General features: G+C 37.8%; 2 protein-coding genes across 3 annotated transcripts in view; both read right to left on the minus strand.

Annotated features, from left to right (window-relative positions):
* LOC103936622 (G-type lectin S-receptor-like serine/threonine-protein kinase At1g61500) overlaps positions 1-24,150 on the minus strand; it is an 81,121-nt gene that overhangs the window by 18,264 nt on the left and 38,707 nt on the right. The gene's annotated exons all lie outside the window — the stretch shown is intronic.
* LOC103938316 (putative glutamine amidotransferase GAT1_2.1) overlaps positions 1-24,150 on the minus strand; it is a 30,577-nt gene that overhangs the window by 633 nt on the left and 5,794 nt on the right. Inside the window, exon 5 of the mRNA XM_048584025.1 lies at positions 230-350. Within this exon, the coding sequence (XP_048439982.1) occupies positions 230-350 (121 nt within the window). The remainder of the gene's footprint in view (positions 1-229; positions 351-24,150) is intronic.

Below are 24,150 nucleotides of genomic sequence, written 5' to 3' on the forward strand. Positions count from 1 at the left end.
CACTAATGACCAGAGCAATCTAGCGAAGGTCATAAACTTCACACTTTCTGTTGTACCAAAGTCTTCGCCAATTTTGTGCATCAACATCATACAAACAATTGAACATTAACCAGGGTACCTCTAAGTTTTCAGTGTACCTTAGTACAAGATCGAAAAGAATGCATTGGATGGATGCCCGGGCATTGAGAAGGAAGGACGCTTTCAGAGGCGAAAGGCCATGGGGAGATACCGTCTGTGATCCATGGATCTCCGATAGGGAAACCGTATCCAAGCTCCGCGGGGGCCTTCCGTTCAGAGGTAGCATATTCATCGACTTCTGGGAATAGGGGGTTGGGGAGAGGAGCTCTAGCCTGGGCAGCAGAAGTGAAGTAGAGAAGACCGGAAACTACTTAGCTGTCAACGACGTCCACTTTCTTACAAATCTTTATGCGGGTAAAGCCATGTGTCCTAAAAATGAAGAAGTCAAGAAAATAAATTCTTTTTAATCTCTACATTGTGAGTGAACATGTCAAGTTCCATGTGAAAGATTTTATGTCTAGTTGTTATACCTACATTGGAGTTTGAATGCTTGTCATACGAACAATTGAACGTTAACCAGGGTACCTTTGAGTTCAGCCTTTATGGCCTTATACAAGCAATGTGGTGAGTGAACATGTCGAGTTCCATGTGAAAGGTTTTGTGTCTTGTTGTTATACCTGTATTGGAGTTGTGTCTTAAAAGCCAATTTCGTAATATTGGATTTTAAGTAACAAATTCATATTAATAAATATATGCGCAAGATCTACTCATTCATGAGTTTGGCTTTATATTATAGTGATAATATGCTATGAATGAGTCCATGAGACTTAAGGTATGGAAACAATGTCCTAAATGAGGTTTAGGCATTGAGACTTGTTTTCCATAGTCACTGAGCCTTTAGATAAAGTTCCTTACCATTGGAAAGTTAACTGGACATCAACTATTCGGAAAAGCTGATGTATATCGTATTAAGGATAGCATTGGTCTCGTGCTACGCATGTTAGAAACATGATGGGTATAAATGTTACAAAGCTTCTGGTTGTATTATGCAAATTGTTCTTAGACCTGAGGCATCAAGATATTTTATATTTGTAGGTACGAACTTTGGTTACCTTAAGGCCTCAATGAGATCGCAAGGCTCGATAATGTGATATTTAGTTCATGCATATGTATAAGTATGAAGGCACATGAATGCGCAATAAGGAATCTATCACATTCTGGTAATTGTTCAACAAAATGAGATATCCCTCAAAGCCACTTGAAGATCCATCTCATAAATCTTTGACTGAAGCACTTGGTAATTAAGATATGTTTGTAAAAACTGCTTCAACATGTGATTCATCATGCAATCGTAGATTACTACATGTGATTTGACACATATCCATGTCATTAAATCTTGATCGGGATATGGATGATAGAAGAATCGACTTGCATTGTAACTAAAATCAAGGTTTGGAAAAGTATCATGATTTGCTTGCGGATACTTCTACTAACCCAGGTAGCCATGACATGTTGCTAGATGTCACTCATAGTTTGTAGGATTAAATAAATTGATTGATTAGTTTCACTGCCGACTTTAATTAGAACCTAAGATGTCATACACATATGATAAGTTTTAATAAAGTTATATATAGATGATTATAAGGTATAATTAATTATAAATTGTATTGGATTAATTATTTGGGAATATTGGACATGATTTCATTTAAATAGGTAGTGGGCTTTGTTTAATTAAAAGGGGCCCAAGCCACAAATTCAAAGTTGGTAAGTGGTGGGCTTGGCGCATGGCATAAAGCCTGAGGCACCAAACCCTAGGGGAGGTGCAACATAGGGGTGCAACAAGGAGTCTAAAAACACTCCTTTTGTTTCCCTCATACATAGAATGCAAAAGTTGTTAGTTTTGTCCCTCGGGGAAAAGAGAGAAAAACCCTAAGCCAAAACACCTTGTATGCCACCCATTCTATATTGATCCAAATGAGAGATATTGCTAGCACATCAAATCAATCACTGCATCATCCATTACTAGTTTTATCAGTGTGGATACGCTTAGAGGCTCAACACTTAGGGAGTTTTGTGTGGTCAATTATGAAGAGGAAGATTGCAAGCATAAAGATGATCCAATCAAGCGACATGCATGTGGCTAGATATTCAAGTAAGCTAATCTCGACGACTTCTTAAATTGTTGTTTTATCAATTACAACCAACCAGATATATAATTGGGATAACATATTGTATGTTATTTGTTATTTTTCGCTCCGTATTAATTATTCAAATTAAATTTATCCCATTAATATGCCCGGAAACCCAATAGTGGTATACAAGCTAGGTTGTAATCCATAATTGTACAATTTGTTTCGTTGTTATGGTGAATTTAATTATTAGGGTTCATGTTGTTCTTGAATGGTTCTTTATAATATGAAAGGAGAATAAATTTTTTGTTTTTTTTTTGTTTTTTTTGTTTTTGTTTTTGTTTTTGTTGTTTTTTTTTTTTTGTATTAGCTTAATGTATATATGAAAAATATCAGACAAATATAATCATGAATTTAATTTAGAATTTTCAAATTTAGTTTAAACATTGGGAAGTAAGCATGTAAATATAATAGAAGTAAAACCCCCTGGACAACAATTTTTTATAAGGAACCCAATAAGCATTACCTAAAGTAGCAAGAAATAGGCAACCTGATTGTGTACAAATATATGAAGTTAGCGATTTAAACTCGAACTCGATTGCACTGCCATGTTTGTAAATTTTCTCTTTTTCGTAGTAGTCTTATCTTTGCCCCTTTGGTTCTCATCAAGAAATTCTATTCTTTGGTTGATAATAACTACAACTGTGAAGTTCGAATGGCTGGGAAATTTTTAGATTCAACAGATGAAACTGAGTTGCGTATAATGATATTAATCCTTTTAAATAATCAAAACAGCAAACTCGCTTTGATAGCACTGATAGAAAAGATGATACTACATTATTAGAAAGCTGATGTCGTAAGATTATCGATTAGTGCAACTTCACCGCTGCTTATTGCCTTGGGGGTAGGCAACCTAATTCACTCTCCCCTTCCCCAAAACACTCTAAGCCACTCGGGCAATTGGAGCCGAAGAGAGATCGATGGAGAAGTCAGGCAATACTTGCATAGCCTAGTGCCCTGCCTATGTGACGTCATCCACAATTTCAATTATTAAAAAAATTATAAAAAAAACTAATTAAAAATGTAAAAAATTATAATTTTTTTTCTATAAATACATAACCATATTCTTCCACTTTATACTACATTTCAATATTTTCAAATACTTTTAACCGATCTTTTATTATTATCTAAAATTAAAAATAAAGTTATCTTTTATTATCTTATAAAATTAAAGATTCTAATATTTTAACACGAATTGCCTTGGTTATTCAGTTTAGGGGTTGAAATGCATTTGGGCAATCACTGTTGGGATTGAGTTGCCTATTGCTTAGGGGGTCTTCCTACACTGAAAGTGCTCTCACAGTGGTGTCTTGGATATGTGTTAAAGAAGGGATAAAATTGTTCCAACAGGATCCTCTCTGGATCCTTTTGGTGAGGATTCTAGTGATCCGTAAATCGTGTCCGTTCATCGTACATCGTGTGGTCAATTTTTGTCAAGTACTTGTATTTAATTTTAAATAAAAATATTTAAAATGATTTTTGATCGCATGATGTACGATAAACGGATATGATTCATGGATTCTTGGAATCCCCACAAAGAGGATCTGGTGAGGATTCAAATTCGAAATTGTTAAGCATTGAATGGATTCCTATGACAATGTCATGGACCCTATTGGACTTCTTCAGGAACAGTTATAAGTTCTCGCCACTGTTTTAAAAATCAGACTAGGCGGTCGCCTGACTTCTTCAGGAGCAGTTATAAGTTCTCGCCACTATTCTAAAAATCAGCCTAGGCGTTTGGAAAAATCGGCTGGAAGCTAGGCAGCTGCCTAGGTGGGCTCCAAGGCAGAGAGTTGGGCGGCACCCTAGGCGGTCCTAGGCAGTTTTTTATATATTTTTTTATTAATTATGTGTTTTTTTCTTTTTTGGTTTCATGGTGGTATACTTATGGAAATGTTGTACCTAATTTGCAAATGATGGATTTACTACAAGTTCATCTAATACTTATGGAAATAGTGTACCTAATTTGCATTTTATCATTATTTTATTACCCATACAAATATAGTTTTTTTTAGGTGTAAATAGACACTTATTTCAAGATATATAATAAATTTACATAAATCCGACTCGGCCGCCTAGGTGCTAGGCCCCTGCCCCGCCGTCCGACTAGCGCCTATCGATTTTTAGAACCTTGGTTCTTGAGCAGGATATAACTGTTAGTTATATCATACCAGACTTTTTATGCAAAAGGATCCCCATTTTTTTTTTAAATAGGTATTAGGTGTGGAGCCCACTCCACATCAAACTTCAATAATCCGAACTGTCTATTTTGTAAGTCTCGATTAATAGATCATTCTTACAAAAATTCAATTCAATCCGAAACCATTTGCCTATTTAATTATCAAGATAAAATTTCATTGTTGCTTATATAACAAAGTATTCGTTAATTTTTTTGAACCCAATTAGATGTCTTAAATATTTCTGATTTGGCTAATATTTTGCAAGGATAGTTTATGAGATGCAACTCGAAAAATAGACGATTCAGATAGTTAAAGTTTAATATGATATGGACCCCATAACTAATCCCTATTTTTATAAAAAAAAAATAGGGATCTCTTCCCTTAAAGGCTATGATATGAGACATAATTTTAATAATAATATTATTATTTACTTATTAACTAGTATATATTATATACTTAAAGCATGTGTATCGGTACACCGTTATTATGGCGTACTTTCACACATGATTACACTAGTTCTGAAAATCATGTGGTTATAAATTCCAACATTAGAAATAAGGAGAAATTTTTTATTATGATCGGAATAAGGGAGTACACCATGTATTTTTATATAAGTAGTGAGAAATTTTATTTTTTAAGCTATTAACTTTTTTTAATACATATATTACATTATTTGTATAATGACATATAATGTACTATTCTGTGTACCAATCACATTGAATATCTCTAATAAATAAGAGACGGTGATTCTGAGAAAAAGCAGTGATGTAACTTTTGCTCTCTTCGAGCGTGTCGAAATGGGAGCAGAAAGGGTCTTTATATATAGAGCTACAAAGTAATCTGCAAGTTGGCAGAAGAAAAGGAAATGCATACGGGTAAAAACTCAAAAAGTCTTTGAAGCTACATGCCTACCGACAGGGAAGAATAGAAAGTCTTCTTCAACAAAAGTTTAAAGAGGCTTTTAGAGCAACTCCAGCGTTGGAGCCCTCCCCCCTGGCAATACACTATTCAATCCACCTAATGAACAGTAATTGCCCTTAATGAACAGTAAGTAGCCCTGGCAATAGATTTTGCATCTCCACCGTTATACTTCTATAGCCCTGACAATAGGCAATAAAATATTAGTATTTTTTTTATTTATAAAATTAATACAAAATAATTTTAAATGTAATATCGGATAAGATTTTTAATCGTTCTCGTTGCGCCATGTGTCATTATCCGAAGTATTATTAAATAATACAAAATAATACAATTATTGGTGATGGATTTCTGATAAGATTATTAACCAATCACGTCTCGCCATGTGTCATAATCGGTTCAAAATCTTTGAGGATAGATTTCCATCAGATTTTAAACGAATGACGGCATGCCACGTGTCATAATCTGTTAACAATCTTTGATGATAGATTTCCATCAGATTTTTAACGAATGACGGCATGCCACGTGGCATTATGCAGAGCCTAATCCTTTCTGAATCCTCTATATAATCCACCATCCATCTTCACAAATCTCACACCAAAATTCTCAAGATCTCTATCATTATTCATAATTTCTGCTTCCTTATTCACAAAAATCAGTATCATTATTCATAGTTTCTGTTTCTTTCTTTCAATGTCTTCTTCTTCTTCCTCAAGGATGATGTGGGAATTGAATCAGGAAGAGGAAGACTTGTTTAACCAATCAGAAGCAATGTTCAATCACCAGAGGGTAAGAAATGAGAGGGAAGAAGATGATGAGCGTCAAATGAGAGATGACGAAGTAAGAAGGGGCAGAGCCTCACATTCCCGTCGAGTCATCCAAGCTGCGGCTCAGATCTGCAGGCCTAGCCGTTCCGGAAACCTTGATAGAAGCAGGCAACGACGAGGTATGGAACTCTTGGATGATTATTTTGTTCCTAATAGTGCATTCCTTGATACGTACTTTAGACGTCGTTTTAGAATGGAACGACATTTGTTCAACAAAATCATGATTGCTGTTTGCAACCATGATTCTTATTTTGTGCAAAAAAAAGATGCTTTTGGTGCTATGGGTCTACTGCCGGAGCAAAAAATTACTGCTGCCTTGCAGATGCTTGCATATGGAGCGTCTGCAGACCAAGTGGATGAGATAACGAGGATGGGGCAATCAACCATTCTTGAGTCCCTGATGAGGTTTTGCGGAGCAATCGAATCTATCTACACCGCTGAGTACCTCCGCAAACCCACACACATGGACTTGGAGCGGCTGTTGAAGAAGGCGGAGATGCGTGGCTTTCCTGGGATGATTGGAAGCATTGATTGTATGCACTGGACGTGGAAAAACTGTCCAAGTGCATGGCAAGGCGCTTACGGGGACAGAAAAGGGGCAAAAAGTATCATTCTGGAGGCGGTGGCATCTTTTGATACATGGATCTGGCACGCCTTTTTCGGGGTCCCGGGAGCTCAAAATGACATCAACGTCCTTGCCCAATCCCCAGTGTTCAACGATGTCCTGCAAGGAAAGGCACCAAAAGTTACGTATGAGGTCAACGGACGTATGTACGACGGGCCATACTACCTAGCTGACGGCATCTACCCGCGCTGGTCAACATTTGTCAAAACAGTGCCACGTCCGCGGAGTGCGAAGGAAAAACACTTTGCAAGCTGTCAAGAGGGGTGCAGGAAGGATGTGGAGCGTTGTTTCGGTATCCTCTAAGCTCGCTGGGCGATCGTCAGGGGTGCTACCAGATTGTTTGATGTAGAGTCGCTGAGATCCATCATGATGACGTGCATCATTCTTCACAACATGATTGTGGAAGATGAGTACGATTATGAAGCTGTTGATGAATATGAGCCAGACCCGATGAACAATTCAAGAACACGTATATATTGTGCTCATGACGCCACCGATGAGCCCGTGCAACATGAGCCATTACAAAGGGATGAACGTTACAATGAAAGGCTCATTCAACGATATACTGCATTTCAAATGCCAGACATGCACAATGCCCGACAAATTGACTTGATAGAGCACCAGTGGGCATTGAAACAAGCTGAAGATAATTAAGTTCATTTAGTGTAATTCTTAGTATGTTTATGTTTATGTTTATGTAATTTTTTTATGTTTATGTTTATGTAATTCTTAGTATGTTTATGTTTATGTTTATGTAATTCTTAGTATGTTTATGTAATTCTTAGTATATGTAATTCTTAGTATGTTTATGTTTATGTTTATGTAATTCTTAGTATGTTTATGTTTATGTTTATGTAATTCTTAGTATATGTAATTCTTAGTATGTTTATGTTTATATTTATGTAATTCTTAGTATGTTTATGTTTATGTAATTCTTACGATGGACTTTTAATAATTTTATACAAGGACTTTTAATTAGAACGATGGTCATGGTCATGGACTTTTAACAACATAAATAACTTACCAAATTAATTTGAATAAATATTCATGAACATGGAAACAACATAAATAATACAAACAATAAATAATAAATTACAACCCAAAGTGATTGGAAAATTATGGGCTCCGATTACAAAAAGTACTTTATTCATCATCACTTAACCAATTTGTGGTGCTAGGATGATCTTCTCTTGCGGTGCTAGAACCACCTTGGCTTGCTATTGTTTCTCTTGCACGCCTCATTCGCACCACGTCCGCTTTCTCTGACTTCCAAAAAAATTTAGAATTTGGAGACTTCCCTTCTAAAGACATGTTCATAATCTCACAATCTTGTTGAGCCCGTCTTTCTTCTCTAACATGTTCCCTTTCTTGCCTAAGTAGCTCTCTTTCTCTCTCATTAGCATAAAATTCTCTCTCAACAGCTGCTGCTTTTGATGCCTTATCAGCCTCATCTTTCGCCAGTTCCTTCGCCAAAGTCAATTCACCTTGGCGAGTAAGTTCTTCCATGAACTTTGCATAATCGTTCTTGGAAGCACTCCCTTTTCTCTTTGAAGCCTTCTTACCTTGAGGCCTAATTGGAAAACGGGTCGAACCCGACGCTTGTTCAGGGAGGGGCGTTTCGGGCACTTCTTCTGCATCATCTTCATGAACATGATCGGGTGTAGAGTGTAGAGGGGTGCTGTTCATGTGCACTTCTGGACCGACTGGCACAACTCTAAATTTAGGACAATCTTTGACAATATTCCAACATTCCCACCGGTTGAATGATTTATTTTTGGTTTTGGTTTTGGCAGCGTATCAAGCTTGTGCTTGAAGTTCCTACACAATAAAAATAAGTAACAAATAAATAATACAAATAAATAATTATAATGAAAATAATTAACTAGCAAATATATACATATATATATAAGTAACAAATATAATGAAAATAAGTAAGAAGGCTTCAAGTTTAGTAAATAATGAAAATAAGTAACAAATAAATAATTATAATGAAAATAAGTAACACATAAATAATGTAAGTGATATTATACATAAATAATGTAAGTGATATTACACATAAATAAATAATTATCATGCAAATGTATACCTAGCAAATATATATATATATATATATATATATATACATGTCATGTTAATCATAACATGGGGCTAGAGTTCCAAGTTTAGTAAATAATTTTAACCTTAAATATACACTTTTTTTTTTCTTAATGTAAGTGATATTATACATTAATTTTAATGAAAATAAGTAAAAAATAAATAATACAAACAACATAACAAATAAATGTAACAAATAAGTAACAATAACATAATTATAATGTAACAAACAACATAATTATAATGTAACAAATAAGTAACAATAAATAATAAATTTTTTACGTAACAAATAAATAATACAAACAATAAATAATAAATTATGTAGATAACAAATAAATAATACAAACAAATAATTATAATGTAAATTTGGGTATCAAATAAATAATATATTGTTACCTGATCCGAGTAATTTTCCCCACTTCGAATATTACTACTAGCTTGTGCCAAGGTGTCTCTCCACGTACTAAACGATTGGCTAAGTAATTTCCAACGACTGGACATCGATTCTTTGGTTCTTTTCCCACCTATTTTCTCAAGAAAATTGGTATGAATAAGACTCCACATTTCTCGCAACTGCATCTCATTACCCGTAAGCGAACCATGAGTAACTTCAACCCAGCTAGTACACAACGCAACATCTTCAATAAGCGACCAATTCGTACCTGCACCAGTGGTCATTTTGTTGAAAAAAAATGGATTCAAACTTTGAGACAAAGAAAGGAATGTGATTGAAAGTAGTTGAGAAAATATGAAATTGTTGTGTAAGGTAGATGATAATGAGAAGGTATTTATAGAAAAGTAAAAACAATTTTTTTTACAATTTTTTTCAGATTTTTCAGATATTTTTTTGATTTTTTTTGAATTTTTTACAATTTTTTTCAAATTTTTATTCAATTAATTAATCTCTGCCGTTGGATATAAAAAAATTTGAATTCCAACGCTCCAGATTGTGTCACGTGTCACAACGGTAACTTTTCAGATTTTTTAAACTATTTTTTCATTTATTTTTTAATTTATAAAGCATTTTAATATCCACCGTTGATCTCAGATCGAACGGTGGATATTAAATCTGACACTTTTTTTTTTTTTTACCGTTGAGATCTAACGGTCCACATTAAGTGACCGTTAGGATCTAACGCACCGTGGGAAGCCACGTGGCTTCCCAACGGTAACTGACAAAACCTTTTTTTTTTCTGATTATTGTGTCGGGACGCGCCCCCACGCGCGGGTGGGGTGCACGCGCCTGACACAAAAAAAATTAAATAATACGCTGACGCCACCCTGGCGTCAGCATGGCGTCATCCCCACCTCGGGCTCAAGGCCTGGCAATCCCTCACGGGCCTGGCCCTCGGGCCTCCCCCTTCCACCCGGCTCCCCCACGCTGGAGCCAACCCACCGGCACTCGGGCCTCCGTTTTGGAGCCCGTCCCCCGAGCTAAACCCCACGCTGGGGATGCTCTTAACGAAAAGCTTACAACTCTGTTCATTTTAACGAAAAATTATATTTTTACACTAAAAATTCAATTCTGTTTCTATTCACTTTACCCTTTATTTTGTCTTTATCGTTAAAACTCAAAGTTTTCAAACCCTTTTTATTAATTTTCCTAAGTTCAAAATCATAATGGAGGCCAGCCATTCATTACTCATTCATAAGTAATATCAGTAAACTAAATGTGTAGACTAAATTTTATAAACTAAATAACATGAAGTTGATAAATTGATGATTTAACCACTACTTCAGTGTTAATTAAGGTGGCACATCATTTAATTTTACAACTTTAGTCTACAAGTTTAGTTTGTAATCTAGCATTACTCTTTCATTCATTCTATAACATTTAAAAAAGCATGGTGGGCAACTATTCTTCTCATATAAAAGAACTTGACAGAGGTTACTGGGGTTTGCAGACTTGCACTTGTAGGCGTAGAAATTACACATTTTGATTTCACTTTCAAATGAAAAGGTTGATATTGACATATTTTCACGTGTAAACAACAGGAAACAAGAGAAACAAGTGAAAGGAGACTAAGACACGAACCCATCACCCAAAGGTTCATGTTACATGTGAGTCCTAAAAGGCAACAACGACCTTTTTTGACAACAAACAAAGCATATGTTTGGATTAATTCAGCTTAAGAGCATAGGATGATATTATGAAATGGTCAAGAACCAATATCATTGACAATCGCATTCAGCTTTCTTTCCACCACTTCAGAACAGATTTTCCCCATCATATGGTAGTGTTGAATAAGAAGAGTATCCAAGATAACTGTAATGATCCCAAGAAGAAGAAAATAGAACACACTCTTAAAGAAAGCTCACAAAACAAACTAATTAGCAAAGCTTTTCTTATTTAGCTCTAGGCTTTGTTTTTCCTTGGATGATTTACAATGCTTGAGGACTTAGGTATTTATAGCAAACCAAATGAATAAACTAAGATTATTTATTACCACACAAAACACATTAATTGCACCTAATTTATTTTTATTCAACCATGCCTAACATTGCCTAATTTTCCATACCTAACTTTGACATTGATTTTCAACACTCCCCCTCAATGTCAGCTCTCATTCTTTGCACTGTGCTGAGCAGACAGCGAAAATTTTCGAGCTTGCCTGTACTTAAACTTTTTGTGAACAAGTCCGCAACTTGATCATTCGTCTTGACTTGTCTCATCTCAATCTCTTCTTGTAGAACCTTTTCTCTGATAAAGTGGTAGTGCACTTCCACATGTTTAGTTCTTGCATGAAAGACTGGATTTTCCGCCAAGCGAATGGCCGATTGGTTATCACAGTACAATGGTACTGGATAATCTACTGGTTGATGTAGATCACTCATCAGCTGTATTAGCCATGCATTCTCTTGAGCTGCCATTGCTGCTGCTCTATACTCTGCTTCAGTGGTTGACAATGATACCGTCGGCTGTCTCTTGCTACACCAAGAGATGGTTCCAGAACCAAGCTTAAACACATACCCAGTTGTTGATCTCTTGGTGTCATGATCTCCCGCATAGTCAGCATCATAGTAACCAACTAACTTGCAGTCTTCACCTTTCTTGTACAAAAGACCATAGTCAATTGTACTCTTCACATTTCTTAGTATTCGTCGAACTACTTCCAAGTGAGGCTTCTTTGGATTTTGCATGTATCGACTCATCACACTAACTGCATAAGAAATGTCAGGTCGAGTCAAGGTTAAGTAGATCAGACTACCTACCAATTGTTGTTGTGAAAATTACTTGACACACAAATTAAACCCTATTTGTGACAATTGTAGTAATGAAGTAAGTAGGGATCGTTCTAATCGGGGATTAACTAGGGGTGCTAAAACCTCTAAACTGACTTAGAAACACAAAAAATAAACTTAAAAACGTTTGAAAAGACTCAAGGGACTCAAAACAGATTCACAAGACTCAAAACAAGCTAAAAACTCTCAAAACTGTCTAAAAACACAAACTGGGCAGTTTTGACACTAAACTCAACTTTGGACGAAAATTAGGTTTGAGCTTGACTCAAAATGCTTCAAAACACAAGATAAGACAGATTCTAAGCCTAAGACTTAACAAAATAAAGGGGGGGAATTTGTGTTTGGACGAAATTCAATTAAATGGACAGATTGTAAAGAAAACAGATTGTAAAGCAAATTGATGTAAACCAATGGATAATGGAATGGCTAAGGGATTCTTCTCCACACATGAAATATATGCAACTTAAATCAACTTCCAGTTATCGATTCGGCAAGTTATGAACCTCGACACTCCAAGTTAATTAGGTCCGCTTAAATTAACCTTAAGATTTCCCTAAGATCATTGAATTGAATGAATATGCATTGCAACCAAATTATTCCTAACAAGTTCTCTATATGAACAGCATGATAAAGATACAAGTTAGAATCATTACGTTCATTGGAAATCATAAGCATCGACAAGGCAATTGTAACTATGAAAAGCATGATACTTTCGCCAGGAATCTACTTAACACGATCATGACTAGTGACCTTCACTACTTGTGGATATAAACTCATAACGATTAGGTGAAACAAATTCATATCCTAGCACCAGATTCAAGCATGCAAATTAAGTGTGCACTCTCAATCAACATACAAGAATAAGTTCTAAATCACATAGTTAAACAGATTGTATTCATGACTTATGCAACGATAACTGGAGTAATCAACTTATTTCACATATATATCCATGGTTTCGAATACACCCTTAGCCAAAAACGAATTTAGCCAATCATACTCAGAGCAAAACAGAGATTACATGAATTAGACATTGAAATATAAGAGAGAATACACCTAAAATCGTTCAACAACTCAGAATGGAGAACCAAACAATTTTGCGCATCTGTCTCCTTCCTCTTGCTTGCGGCAGATTGGATGGGGATGAATTCTGGGACGTTTTGATGATGTAGAACGGTTTGTGGGATGTTTAGAGACACGGCAAGGGATGTAGGATGGGTGTGGATGAGTGTTTGATGGTTGGGAAGTGGTGGAATGGCTGATTGTATATCTAGGTTGAAGAATGGTGTTTTGGGGTCAATGGATGCGGCTGGAATAGAATGGACGAATTTTGATGATGAATGAATGATGTGAAGGGTTTGTGAAATTTCTCAATCCTTTGTGATGCTTGCAGCTGCCTTATTTATAGGGCTAGGAAGGGTTTAGAACTTAGTTGAAACCAAAGGGTTTTGTACTAGAAATTCTATACATGAAACACTTAAAGGATATATATGTGTAGCTTGGACAAGGTAGGAGACAAGATAGGACGGCTAGTAGACAAGGTAGGACGGCTAGGAGACAAGGTAGGACGGCTAATGACAAGCTAGGACGGCTAGGAGACAAGCTAGGACGGCTAGGAGACAAGGTAGGACGGCTAGGAGACAAGGTAGGACGGCTAGTGACAAGCTAGGACGGCTAGTGACAAGCTAGGACGGCTAGGAGACAAGGTAGAAATTAGGCACCATGTGTGAATAGATAAAGCCTTAAGGTTTTTAGGCCCCCTTGCAGCTCCCTAACTGAATTCAAGCCTTCAAATTCGTCCATCCTCATGCCTCCATGCTTGCACTATCCAATCTTGGCCCAAAAATGCTCTAGAATGCTCCAAATTGCTTCTTTTTGCATACTTTGACACTAAAACCTGAAATTGCACGAAAATGACTTTAAACACTAAACTAACTGTTGTTTTAGCTAATTAAATGCAAGAAAACAAGCTAACTAAGTAGCATAAATATGCTCCTATCAAATTCCCCCACACTTAGCTTTTGCTAGTCCTCAAGCAAAACAAAGATATAAACATAACCTAACCTTCCAACATTTGCTTCAGGGATTTCCAATGATACATAACATGCCAAAGATCATTATTCCCACAGATTTTAGTCATCCCTACTCTTAAGCATATACTTAATCATAGTTACCATTCACTAGCTCACATTTAATCGTTTAAAATAACATTATGGACGTAGTAACATGCCTTAGAGAATCCACTCAATTCCTTACTGGATACACTCTTATTTTTACACAGATTTTCTAACTACACTCCCTATACTAAGCATATGTGAGAAGATTGATGTAAATATGAAAACGAACACTCACACATGTTATAACAAAAGAAGCACTTTTCTGGAATGATTAAGCATTTATAGATATGATCTCATGAATGGAATGCTACTACTTAGATGCGAGAACCAGGGACACCATATGCTCAAACCAATCCCAAACTCCACATATTGAAATACATAACACTCAAGATAGATGTTAAGGATTGTAACGGGGCTAAGGGGTATTGGCTAACAAAGAAAGGTTAAGGATAAACAAAAGTTCGTAAAGCGATAGCAAACAAGTAATGAACTTGGCACTTAGAATTCACTTTTGCATGCAGAAAATCACTTAGACACACAAGGGGATGAAATACACAATACTTAGGGTCTAATTTAACTTTTTGGACCCTTTCTTCAACAACCAACACTTGTGAGTTCTTTCTCACTTATTTTGACCTCTTGTTCATTCTTTTCACATTTTTTTTTTTCGTGCCCAATTCTTGTTTTTGGCACAAATTCTCACACATAAATCCCTTCCCCCACACTTGTTTTTCTGCACAAGAATAATCAAAAGGAATTCATTCTAAGTCATGTTCACTATGCTTTAAGAACAAAGGCATGGATGGTCCTATTCTAGGCTAGGTAAGGATAACGTGGTTTAACAAAGAACATAGGCTAAACAAGGCTCAACGGGGCTTAAACCTACAAAACAAATGAACATGGGGTACAGCTATTTGGCTCTTGGTTCACAAACAACTTCATCTTGTTATGTGTTATGCTAATCAATTTTATGCTTTGAATGAAACTGGCATGAGTTCTAGTATTTGGAACTAAATGATGAAACGCCTTCTAAGTAGTAACCAAGCAAAGAATAATGAGATCATGCAACGACTTTAGAAGACAACAAATGCACAGATTATTAACTCTCCAAAGAACGTTAAAAGCTCAAGTCTCTCAGGGTTGTAGCGTTAGTTTGAGTTTCTTCCTTCAAGCATGTTACAAAAACTAATTTTTCTTTTGATTACAAGTGAATTCATGAACTATAATTACAACTAAGCATAAACCAAAGAGCATATCAAACTTTCATCCATGTTTGTAACTTACTTCAACAGTTATGCAATTAAAAACCAAATCCTCATCATTGTGTTGGAAGGTACCCTAAGACACAAAATGACTCAAAAACAACTCTTTTTGGTATTTTCAAAACAATTTTTCAAATTTTTATGTGATTTTCGGATTTTTAAGTTAAAACACATTAAAAAGCACCAAAACAGCTTAAAAACACCTTAAAACAGCAAGGAACAAGTCTATAAGTAATGGGTGATAAAATCCCACGAATTTGCATCAAAAACACTTAGTTACCCCCCCCCCCCCCCACACTTCAATCAAACATTGTCCTCAATGTTTCAAGCATAAAATCACACAAAACACAAAGAAACGCACAAACAGCAAGTAAAACAACTAAATAGGCAGATTCTAAATAAACAACAAAGGGAAGGGTTTAGGAACGCAAATCTGGAATTGGAGTGAGTCCGAGAGCTTCCTTTGTTGAATTGCATGGGTTGCCTCCCAAGTAGCGCTTTCTTTTACGTCTTGCAGCCGGACGTTGCCACGGTGATCAACCTTCATGGAAACCCACGGCATAGTGGGTTGTCTTCTCAACATCATGTTCTACAAAGCCCTCGTAGTAAGGCTTCAATCTGTGCCCATTCACTTTGAACTCTTGACCTGTTTTGAAGCTACGAACTTGGACTGCACCATGAGGAAAAACGTTAGTAATAACAAAGGGTCCAATCCAACGTGAACGTAACTTACCCGGAAATAGACGAAGACGAGAATTAAACAACAACACTTTCTGTCCAACAGAGAAGGACTTGGTGCGAATCATCTTATCATGAAAGGCCTTCGTCTTTTCCTTGTAAAGGCGAGCATTCTCATAAGCTTCATTCCGTATCTCCTCAAGTTCATTCAATTGAAGCTTACGATGAATTCCCGCTGCATCCACATTCATGTTGAACTTCCTCACGGCCCAATGAGCCTTGTGCTCCAACTCCACAGGTAAGTGACATGGCTTGCCATAAACAAGCCGAAAGGGGGACATTCCTATGGGTGTTTTGTAGGCGGTCCTATAAGCCCACAATGCATCTTCTAGCCTTAAGCTCCAATCTTTTCTTGTTGGACCCACTGTCTTCTCAAGAATCTGTTTTATCTCCCGATTCGACACCTCGGCTTGCCCGCTTGTTTGAGGATGATAGGGTGTGGACACCCTATGTGTAACGTTGTACTTCTTGAGCAAGGCCTCAATTGTACGATTACAGAAATGTGAGCCTCCATCACTTATAAGAACTCGAGGCATTCCGAACCTAGCAAAAATGTTAGACTTCACAAAATCTGCAACTACCTTGGAATCGTTAGTACGGGTGGCTTTTGCTTCCACCCATTTGGAAACATAATCCACCGCCAACAAGATATAGAGAAAACCATGTGATGAAGGAAAAGGACCCATAAAATCAATGCCCCACACATCAAATATTTCAACAGAAAGTATAGGGGTTTGTGGCATTTGATCCTTAGCACTTATATTACCCATTCTTTGACACCGATCACATGTAAGGCAAAACGTCCTAGCATCCCTAAAGATGGTTGGCCAATAAAACCCACATTCTAAAACTTTAAGGGCAGTGCGTTGGATGCCAAAATGTCCCCCACATGCATATGAATGACAAAATGTTAAAATAGATTGAAACTCAGATTCATTCACACAACGTCGGACAATCTGATCGGGACAAAATTTCCAAAGGTATGGGTCATCCCAAACATAAAACCTAGCATCCTTTCTAAGCTTATCACATTGATTCCTATTAAGTGTGCTAGGGGTATGTTTAGACACCAAAAAGTTCACCAAATCTGCGTACCAAGGCTCACTTACCTGGATAGACATTAATTGTTCATCGGGAAAGGTTTCAGAAATTGGCATTGCTTCCTCATGCACCATTCGGCTTAGGTGGTCAGCCACCACATTCTCCACGCCCTTCTTATCCCGAATCTCAATGTCAAACTCTTGTAGAAGCAACATCCATCGAATCAATCTAGGCTTGGCCTCCTTTTTCGTGAGCAAATATTTGAGAGCTGCATGATCAGTAAAAATAACAACTTTAGTACCAAGTAAGTAAGATCGGAACTTATCTAATGCAAAAACCACAGCAAGTAATTCTTTTTCAGTGGTTGAATAATTTAATTGAGCATCATTTAGTGTCCTAGAAGCATAATAGATAACGTGGGGTTGCTTGTTCTTTCGCTGTCCCAAAACAGCACCAATGGCATAGTCAGACGCATCACACATTAACTCGAATGGAAGGCTCCAATCTGGAGGTGTGATAATAGGAGCCGAAGTGAGAGCTTCCTTCAAGTGCTTGAATGTCGTGGAGCATGCTTCATCAAACTCGAAAACCACCTCTTTTTGAAGCAACCGGCATAGTGGCTGTGCAATCTTGGAGAAATCCTTAATGAAACGCCTATAAAAACCTGCGTGGCCAAGAAACGAACGAACCTCTCTAACCGAAGTTGGAGAGGGTAAGTGACGAACAAGGTCTACCTTAGATTTATCTACTTCAATGCCTTTTTCAGAAATGATATGGCCTAGAACAATACCTTGCTTAACCATGAAGTGGCATTTTTCCCAATTAAGTACAAGATTCGTTTCAACACAACGTTTCAAGATTAAAGTCAGATTATTCAAGCAATGATCAAATGAATTGCCAAACACGCTAAAATCATCCATGAATATCTCAATAATCTTCTCCACATAATCAGAGAATATACTCACCATGCATCGTTGAAACGTCGCCGGAGCATTGCACAAGCCAAATGGCATGCGTCTATATGCAAAAGTGCCAAAGGGGCACGTAAATGTTGTCTTCTCTTGGTCCTCCGGAGCGATCACAATCTGGTTATATCCGGAATATCCATCAAGAAAGCAATAAAATTCATAACCGGCTAACCTTTCCAACATTTGGTCGAGGAATGGTAATGGAAAGTGATCCTTCCTTGTCATGGCATTTAACTTCCTGTAATCAATGCAAACACGCCAACCAGTCACAACACGAGTGGGGACAAGCTCTTGTTCTTCATTCTTCACCACTGTGACGCCAGACTTCTTTGGAACAACCTGCACAGGTGACACCCAACGACTATCAGAAATAGGATATATAACACCACAATCAAGTAATTTTATAACCTCCTTTTTCACTACTTCCAACATAGGTGGATTAAGGCGACGTTGAGCTTCACGAGATGGCTTGGCTTCCTCCTCCAAAAGGATGCGATGCATGCACGTGGTGGGACTAATGCCTTTGATATCCGCCAAAGTCCATCCAATGGCAGATTTGTGCTCTTTTAACACCCTTATCAACTTGTCTTCTTCTTGAGCCGTGAGTAAGCTTGAAATGATGACGTGTAGCGTTTGATCTTGGCCCAAGAACACATACTTCAAGTGACTAGGTAATGGCTTTAACTCAAGTATAGGTGGCTGCACAGTTGATGGACGTAACTTGTTAGTCAAAACTGAATCTAAAAGTGAGATTGGAGACTTACCAGAGTGGGAGGGCAATGACTCGAGGGCAGCGACCATTTCAAGTACTTCATCACAAGGAGGCACGGCAATATGGTCAGATTGCATGCCGTGGGTTGCCAAGACTCCCTCACACTTATTTCTTGTTCCTATGCCGTGGACTAAGGCTACCTCAAGTGCATCTTCGTTCATTTGATCTAAATGCACATGTGCCAAAGAATCAACAATGTCAATAGCAAAACAAGAATGGTCCTCAATTGGATGTTTAATGGTTTCAGAAAGATTAAAATGAATAATGTCCCCATCAAACTCCATGGTCAATGTTCCCGTATACACATCAATCTTTGTTCTTGCTGTTTTCATGAAGGGACGGCCTAGCAAGATTGGCAATGATGGAGCATGGCTTGAATCCTCCATGTCTAAAACATAGAAATCTGCGGGGAAAATTAGGTGATTGACCTGCACTAAAACATCCTCAAGGACTCCCTTGGGATAAGCTTTAGAACGATCGGCCAATTGAATTATAACGCCATCTTGTTTTAACTCACCAAGGTTCATTGATGCATAAATGGAATATGGCATTACATTGATGGATGCACCTAAATCTAACATGCATTGTTCAAATCTAGTGTTTCCAATTATGCATGGGATAGTAAAACTCCCTGGATCCTTACACTTTGGAGGTAACTTGCGTTGCAAGACCGCGGACACATTTTCACTTACTTTCACAACTTCTTTGTTTGAAATTCTTTTTCTAGTTGTGCATAACTCTTTTAAAAACTTTGCATACCTGGGCACTTGCTTAATAGCATCAAGTAAAGGAATGTTTACTTGAACTTTGCGAAAGGTCTCCAAAATGTCCTTTTCGCCTTCTTCCTTCTTTGATTGTGCAAATCTGCGAGGAAAATGAACATTGGGCAGATTAGTGTTTGAAATCACAACATTTGGAACAACATTACCTGAGGTGGACGGTTTGGAAGGTGTAGATTGCTGCGGCATGGTTGGTGCCATCTTTGCCGTGGGGTGGGATTGCTCCTCTTCTTCCAATTGTAACTTCTCATCTTCCTTGTTTGGGGCAGATGCATGTGCTTTGCTTTCCACTTCTTTTCCACTTCGTAAAATGATGGCTTTTGCAGATTCAAAACCACCCTTTGGATTGATCTCCGTAGTGCTTGGTAACTTACCACTCTCACGAAATTGTCCCAAAAATTCAGCCATTTGGCCCATTTGCTTCTTGAGCTCATTCACCTCCTTTGCTTGATTCTGCATTCCCTGCGCCATTGTGGTTAATAATTGATACGTTTTATCATCATTCATGGACATACTTGAGTTGGTTTGGGATGATTGTGCTTGAGGAGGTGGTTGTGGTGCCATTGGCCTCGGGAAGAAACCCGGGGGTTGTCGGAATCCACTTTGTTGGGCAGGTTGTTGTGCATCCCTCCATCTGAAATTGGGGTGGTCACGCCATCCCGGATTGTATGTGTTAGAGAAAGGATCACCCCTTGGTTGGTTTGGATTCCCATAACCCACGGCATGGGCAGATTCCCACCCTCCATTTTCAATTAATTGAGGGCATTGATCAGATTGGTGTCCTTGAATGGAACATACACCACACATTGTAGTTCCTTGCGGTTTAGGGCCTTCAACAAACTGTGACAACATGGACGTAAGGTTAGCCATTTGGGATTGTAATTCAGAAATAGAACTTACCTCATTGACATGATGTGGCCGTGGGGCATCTCTTTGCCCAACTCCTTCATATTGTTGTGCGTTGAGTGCGCGATTAGCAATGAGAATTTTGGCATCCATGGGTGTCTTATCCACTAGAGCTCCTCCCGCGGATGCATCCAACATTTGACGTTCAATTGGTAAGAGCCCTTCGTAGAAATATTGAAGAAGAAGCTCCTCCTTCAATTGGTGCTGTGGACATGAAGCAACAAGGGTTTTAAAACGTTCATAATAAGTTGGGAAAGATTCACCTTGGTTTTGCTGAATTCCACTAATCTTCTTGCGAAGAAGAATGATTCGTGATGTTGGAAAGAACTTCTCTAAGAAAGCTCGCTTCATACTTTCCCATGATGTGACAGTGCCAGGAGCCAACTTGTACAACCAATCCTTGGCCTTTTCCAACAAAGAAAAAGGAAAAGCCTTCATCTTCAATATGTTGCTATCCACGTTCACCGGTGTCATACTTGAGCATACGACTTCAAACTCCTTCAAATGCTTATTAGGGTCCTCCATTGATAACCCATGGAACTTGGGTATATGATGTAGCAAACTAGACTTCAATTCAAATTCATCGGTCTTCTCAGGGGCTGCCCTAGGGTATTGGATGCAAAGAGGGGCTGCATTGTCCAAACCCGAGGCGGAAAGCTCCTTGATGGTTCGGTTGTCTACTGCCATGGTTGGTACTTCTTCTTCACACCTTGCCGTGGGCTCTTCTTTAACCTCCACTTCTTGCTCTTTGATTTCAGGTTCGGAACTAGAAGGATTAGATGCTTGTAGTTTCCTTTCTCTCCTCAAAGTCCTCTCAAAATCGTCGTTAAAGTCGAATATATTCTCACGAACAGGTTGTGAGCTACGAGTCATAAACTAGTACCTGCACACAAGAGCAAACAAGATAAGTAACACACTTAAAAGACTCGGCACAAGTAAGAAAACAATAGGCCTATACACGGCCCAAAAACAAACACACACACACGGTGCAAAAATATAAAACAAAACAGAAACTAAACAAATTAAACAAGACTCAAGACAAGGGATTAGCAACTTTGCTAATCCCCGACAATGGCGCCAAAATTTGTTGTGAAAATTACTTGACACACAAATTAAACCCTATTTGTGACAATTGTAGTAATGAAGTAAGTAGGGATCGTTCTAACCGGGGATTAACTAGGGGTGCTAAAACCTCTAAACTGACTTAGAAACACAAAAAATAAACTTAAAAACGTTTGAAAAGACTCAAGGGACTCAAAACAGATTCACAAGACTCAAAACAAGCTAAAAACTCTCAAAACTGTCTAAAAACACAAACTGGGCAGTTTTGACACTAAACTCAACTTTGGACGAAAATTAGGTTTGAGCTTGACTCAAAATGCTTCAAAACACAAGATAAGACAGATTCTAAGCCTAAGACTTAACAAAATAGGGGGGGGGGGAATTTGTGTTTGGACGAAATTCAATTAAATGGACAGATTGTAAAGAAAACAGATTGTAAAGCAAATTGATGGAAACCAATGGATAATGGAATGGCTAAGGGATTCTTCTCCACACATGAAATATATGCAACTTAAATCAACTTCCAGTTATCGATTCGACAAGTTATGAACCTCGACACTCCAAGTTAATTAGGTCCGCTTAAATTAACCTTAAGATTTCCCTAAGATCATTGAATTGAATGAATATGCATTGCAACCAAATTATTCCTAACAAGTTCTCTATATGAACAGCATGATAAAGATACAAGTTAGAATCATTACGTTCATTGGAAATCATAAGCATCGACAAGGCAATTGTAACTATGAAAAGCATGATACTTTCGCCAGGAATCTACTTAACACGATCATGACTAGTGACCTTCACTACTTGTGGATATAAACTCATAACGATTAGGTGAAACAAATTCATATCCTAGCACCAGATTCAAGCATGCAAATTAAGTGTGCACTCTCAATCAACATACAAGAATAAGTTCTAAATCACATAGTTAAACAGATTGTATTCATGACTTATGCAACGATAACTGGAGTAATCAACTTATTTCACATATATATCCATGGTTTCGAATACACCCTTAGCCAAAAACGAATTTAGCCAATCATACTCAGAGCAAAACAGAGATTACATGAATTAGACATTGAAATATAAGAGAGAATACACCTAAAATCGTTCAACAGCTCAGAATGGAGAACCAAACAATTTTGCGCATCTGTCTCCTTCCTCTTGCTTGCGGCAGATTGGATGGGGATGAATTCTGGGACGTTTTGATGATGTAGAACGGTTTGTGGGATGTTTAGAGACACGGCAAGGGATGTAGGATGGGTATGGATAAGTGTTTGATGGTTGGGAAGTGGTGGAATGGCTGATTGTATCTCTAGGTTGAAGAATGGTGTTTTGGGGTCAATGGATGCGGCTGGAATAGAATGGACGAATTTTGATGATGAATGAATGATGTGAAGGGTTTGTGAAATTTCTCAATCCTTTGTGATGCTTGCAGCTGCCTTATTTATAGGGCTAGGAAGGGTTTAGAACTTAGTTGAAACCAAAGGGTTTTGTACTAGAAATTCTATACATGAAACACTTAAAGGATATATGTGTGTAGCTTGGACAAGGTAGGAGACAAGATAGGACGGCTAGTAGACAAGGTAGGACGGCTAGGAGACAAGCTAGGACGGCTAGGAGACAAGCTAGGACGGCTAGGAGACAAGGTAGGACGGCTAGTGACAAGCTAGGACAGCTAGTGACAAGCTAGGACGGCTAGGAGACAAGGTAGAAATTAGGCACCATGTGTGAATAGATAAAGCCTTAAGGTTTTTAGGCCCCCTTGCAGCTCCCTAACTGAATTCAAGCCTTCAAATTCGTCCATCCTCATGCCTCCATGCTTGCACTATCCAATCTTGGCCCAAAAATGCTCTAGAATGCTCCAAATTGCTTCTTTTTGCATACTTTGACACTAAAACCTGAAATTGCACGAAAATGACTTTAAACACTAAACTAACTGTTGTTTTAGCTAATTAAATGCAAGAAAACAAGCTAACTAAGTAGCATAAATATGCTCCTATCAATTGTCGATACATCGTCGCATCTTCCAAATCTTTTCCTTCATGTGCACTCATTTTGACATTTGGCTCCATCGGCGTAGAGATCAGCTTGCATTCGAGCATTCCGAACCTCTTCAATAAATCTTTGGAATACTTCTGTTGACAGAGAAATATTCCTTCTTGTGTGCGATCAACCTCTAGACCAAGGAAATGCTTGAGTTGACCAAGTTCCTTCATCTGGAAACGGACTGATAAATTCTCCTTCGTCCGAAGAATTTCTGCCTCATCATCACCGGTTATGATCAAGTCATCCACATACACTAGCACGATAACTAGCTTTCCTTCATTGGCTTTGACAAACAAGCTGGAATCTGCAGGTGTTACTGAATAACCACTTTGTGTTAGAAATTCAGCAATCTTACCATACCACGC

This window comes from the organism of the source record quoted next, unplaced genomic scaffold, assembly GCF_019419815.1.
Source record: "Pyrus x bretschneideri cultivar Hongxiangsu unplaced genomic scaffold, Pyrus_bretschneideri_v1 Contig20, whole genome shotgun sequence".
NCBI lineage: Eukaryota > Viridiplantae > Streptophyta > Magnoliopsida > Rosales > Rosaceae > Pyrus > Pyrus x bretschneideri.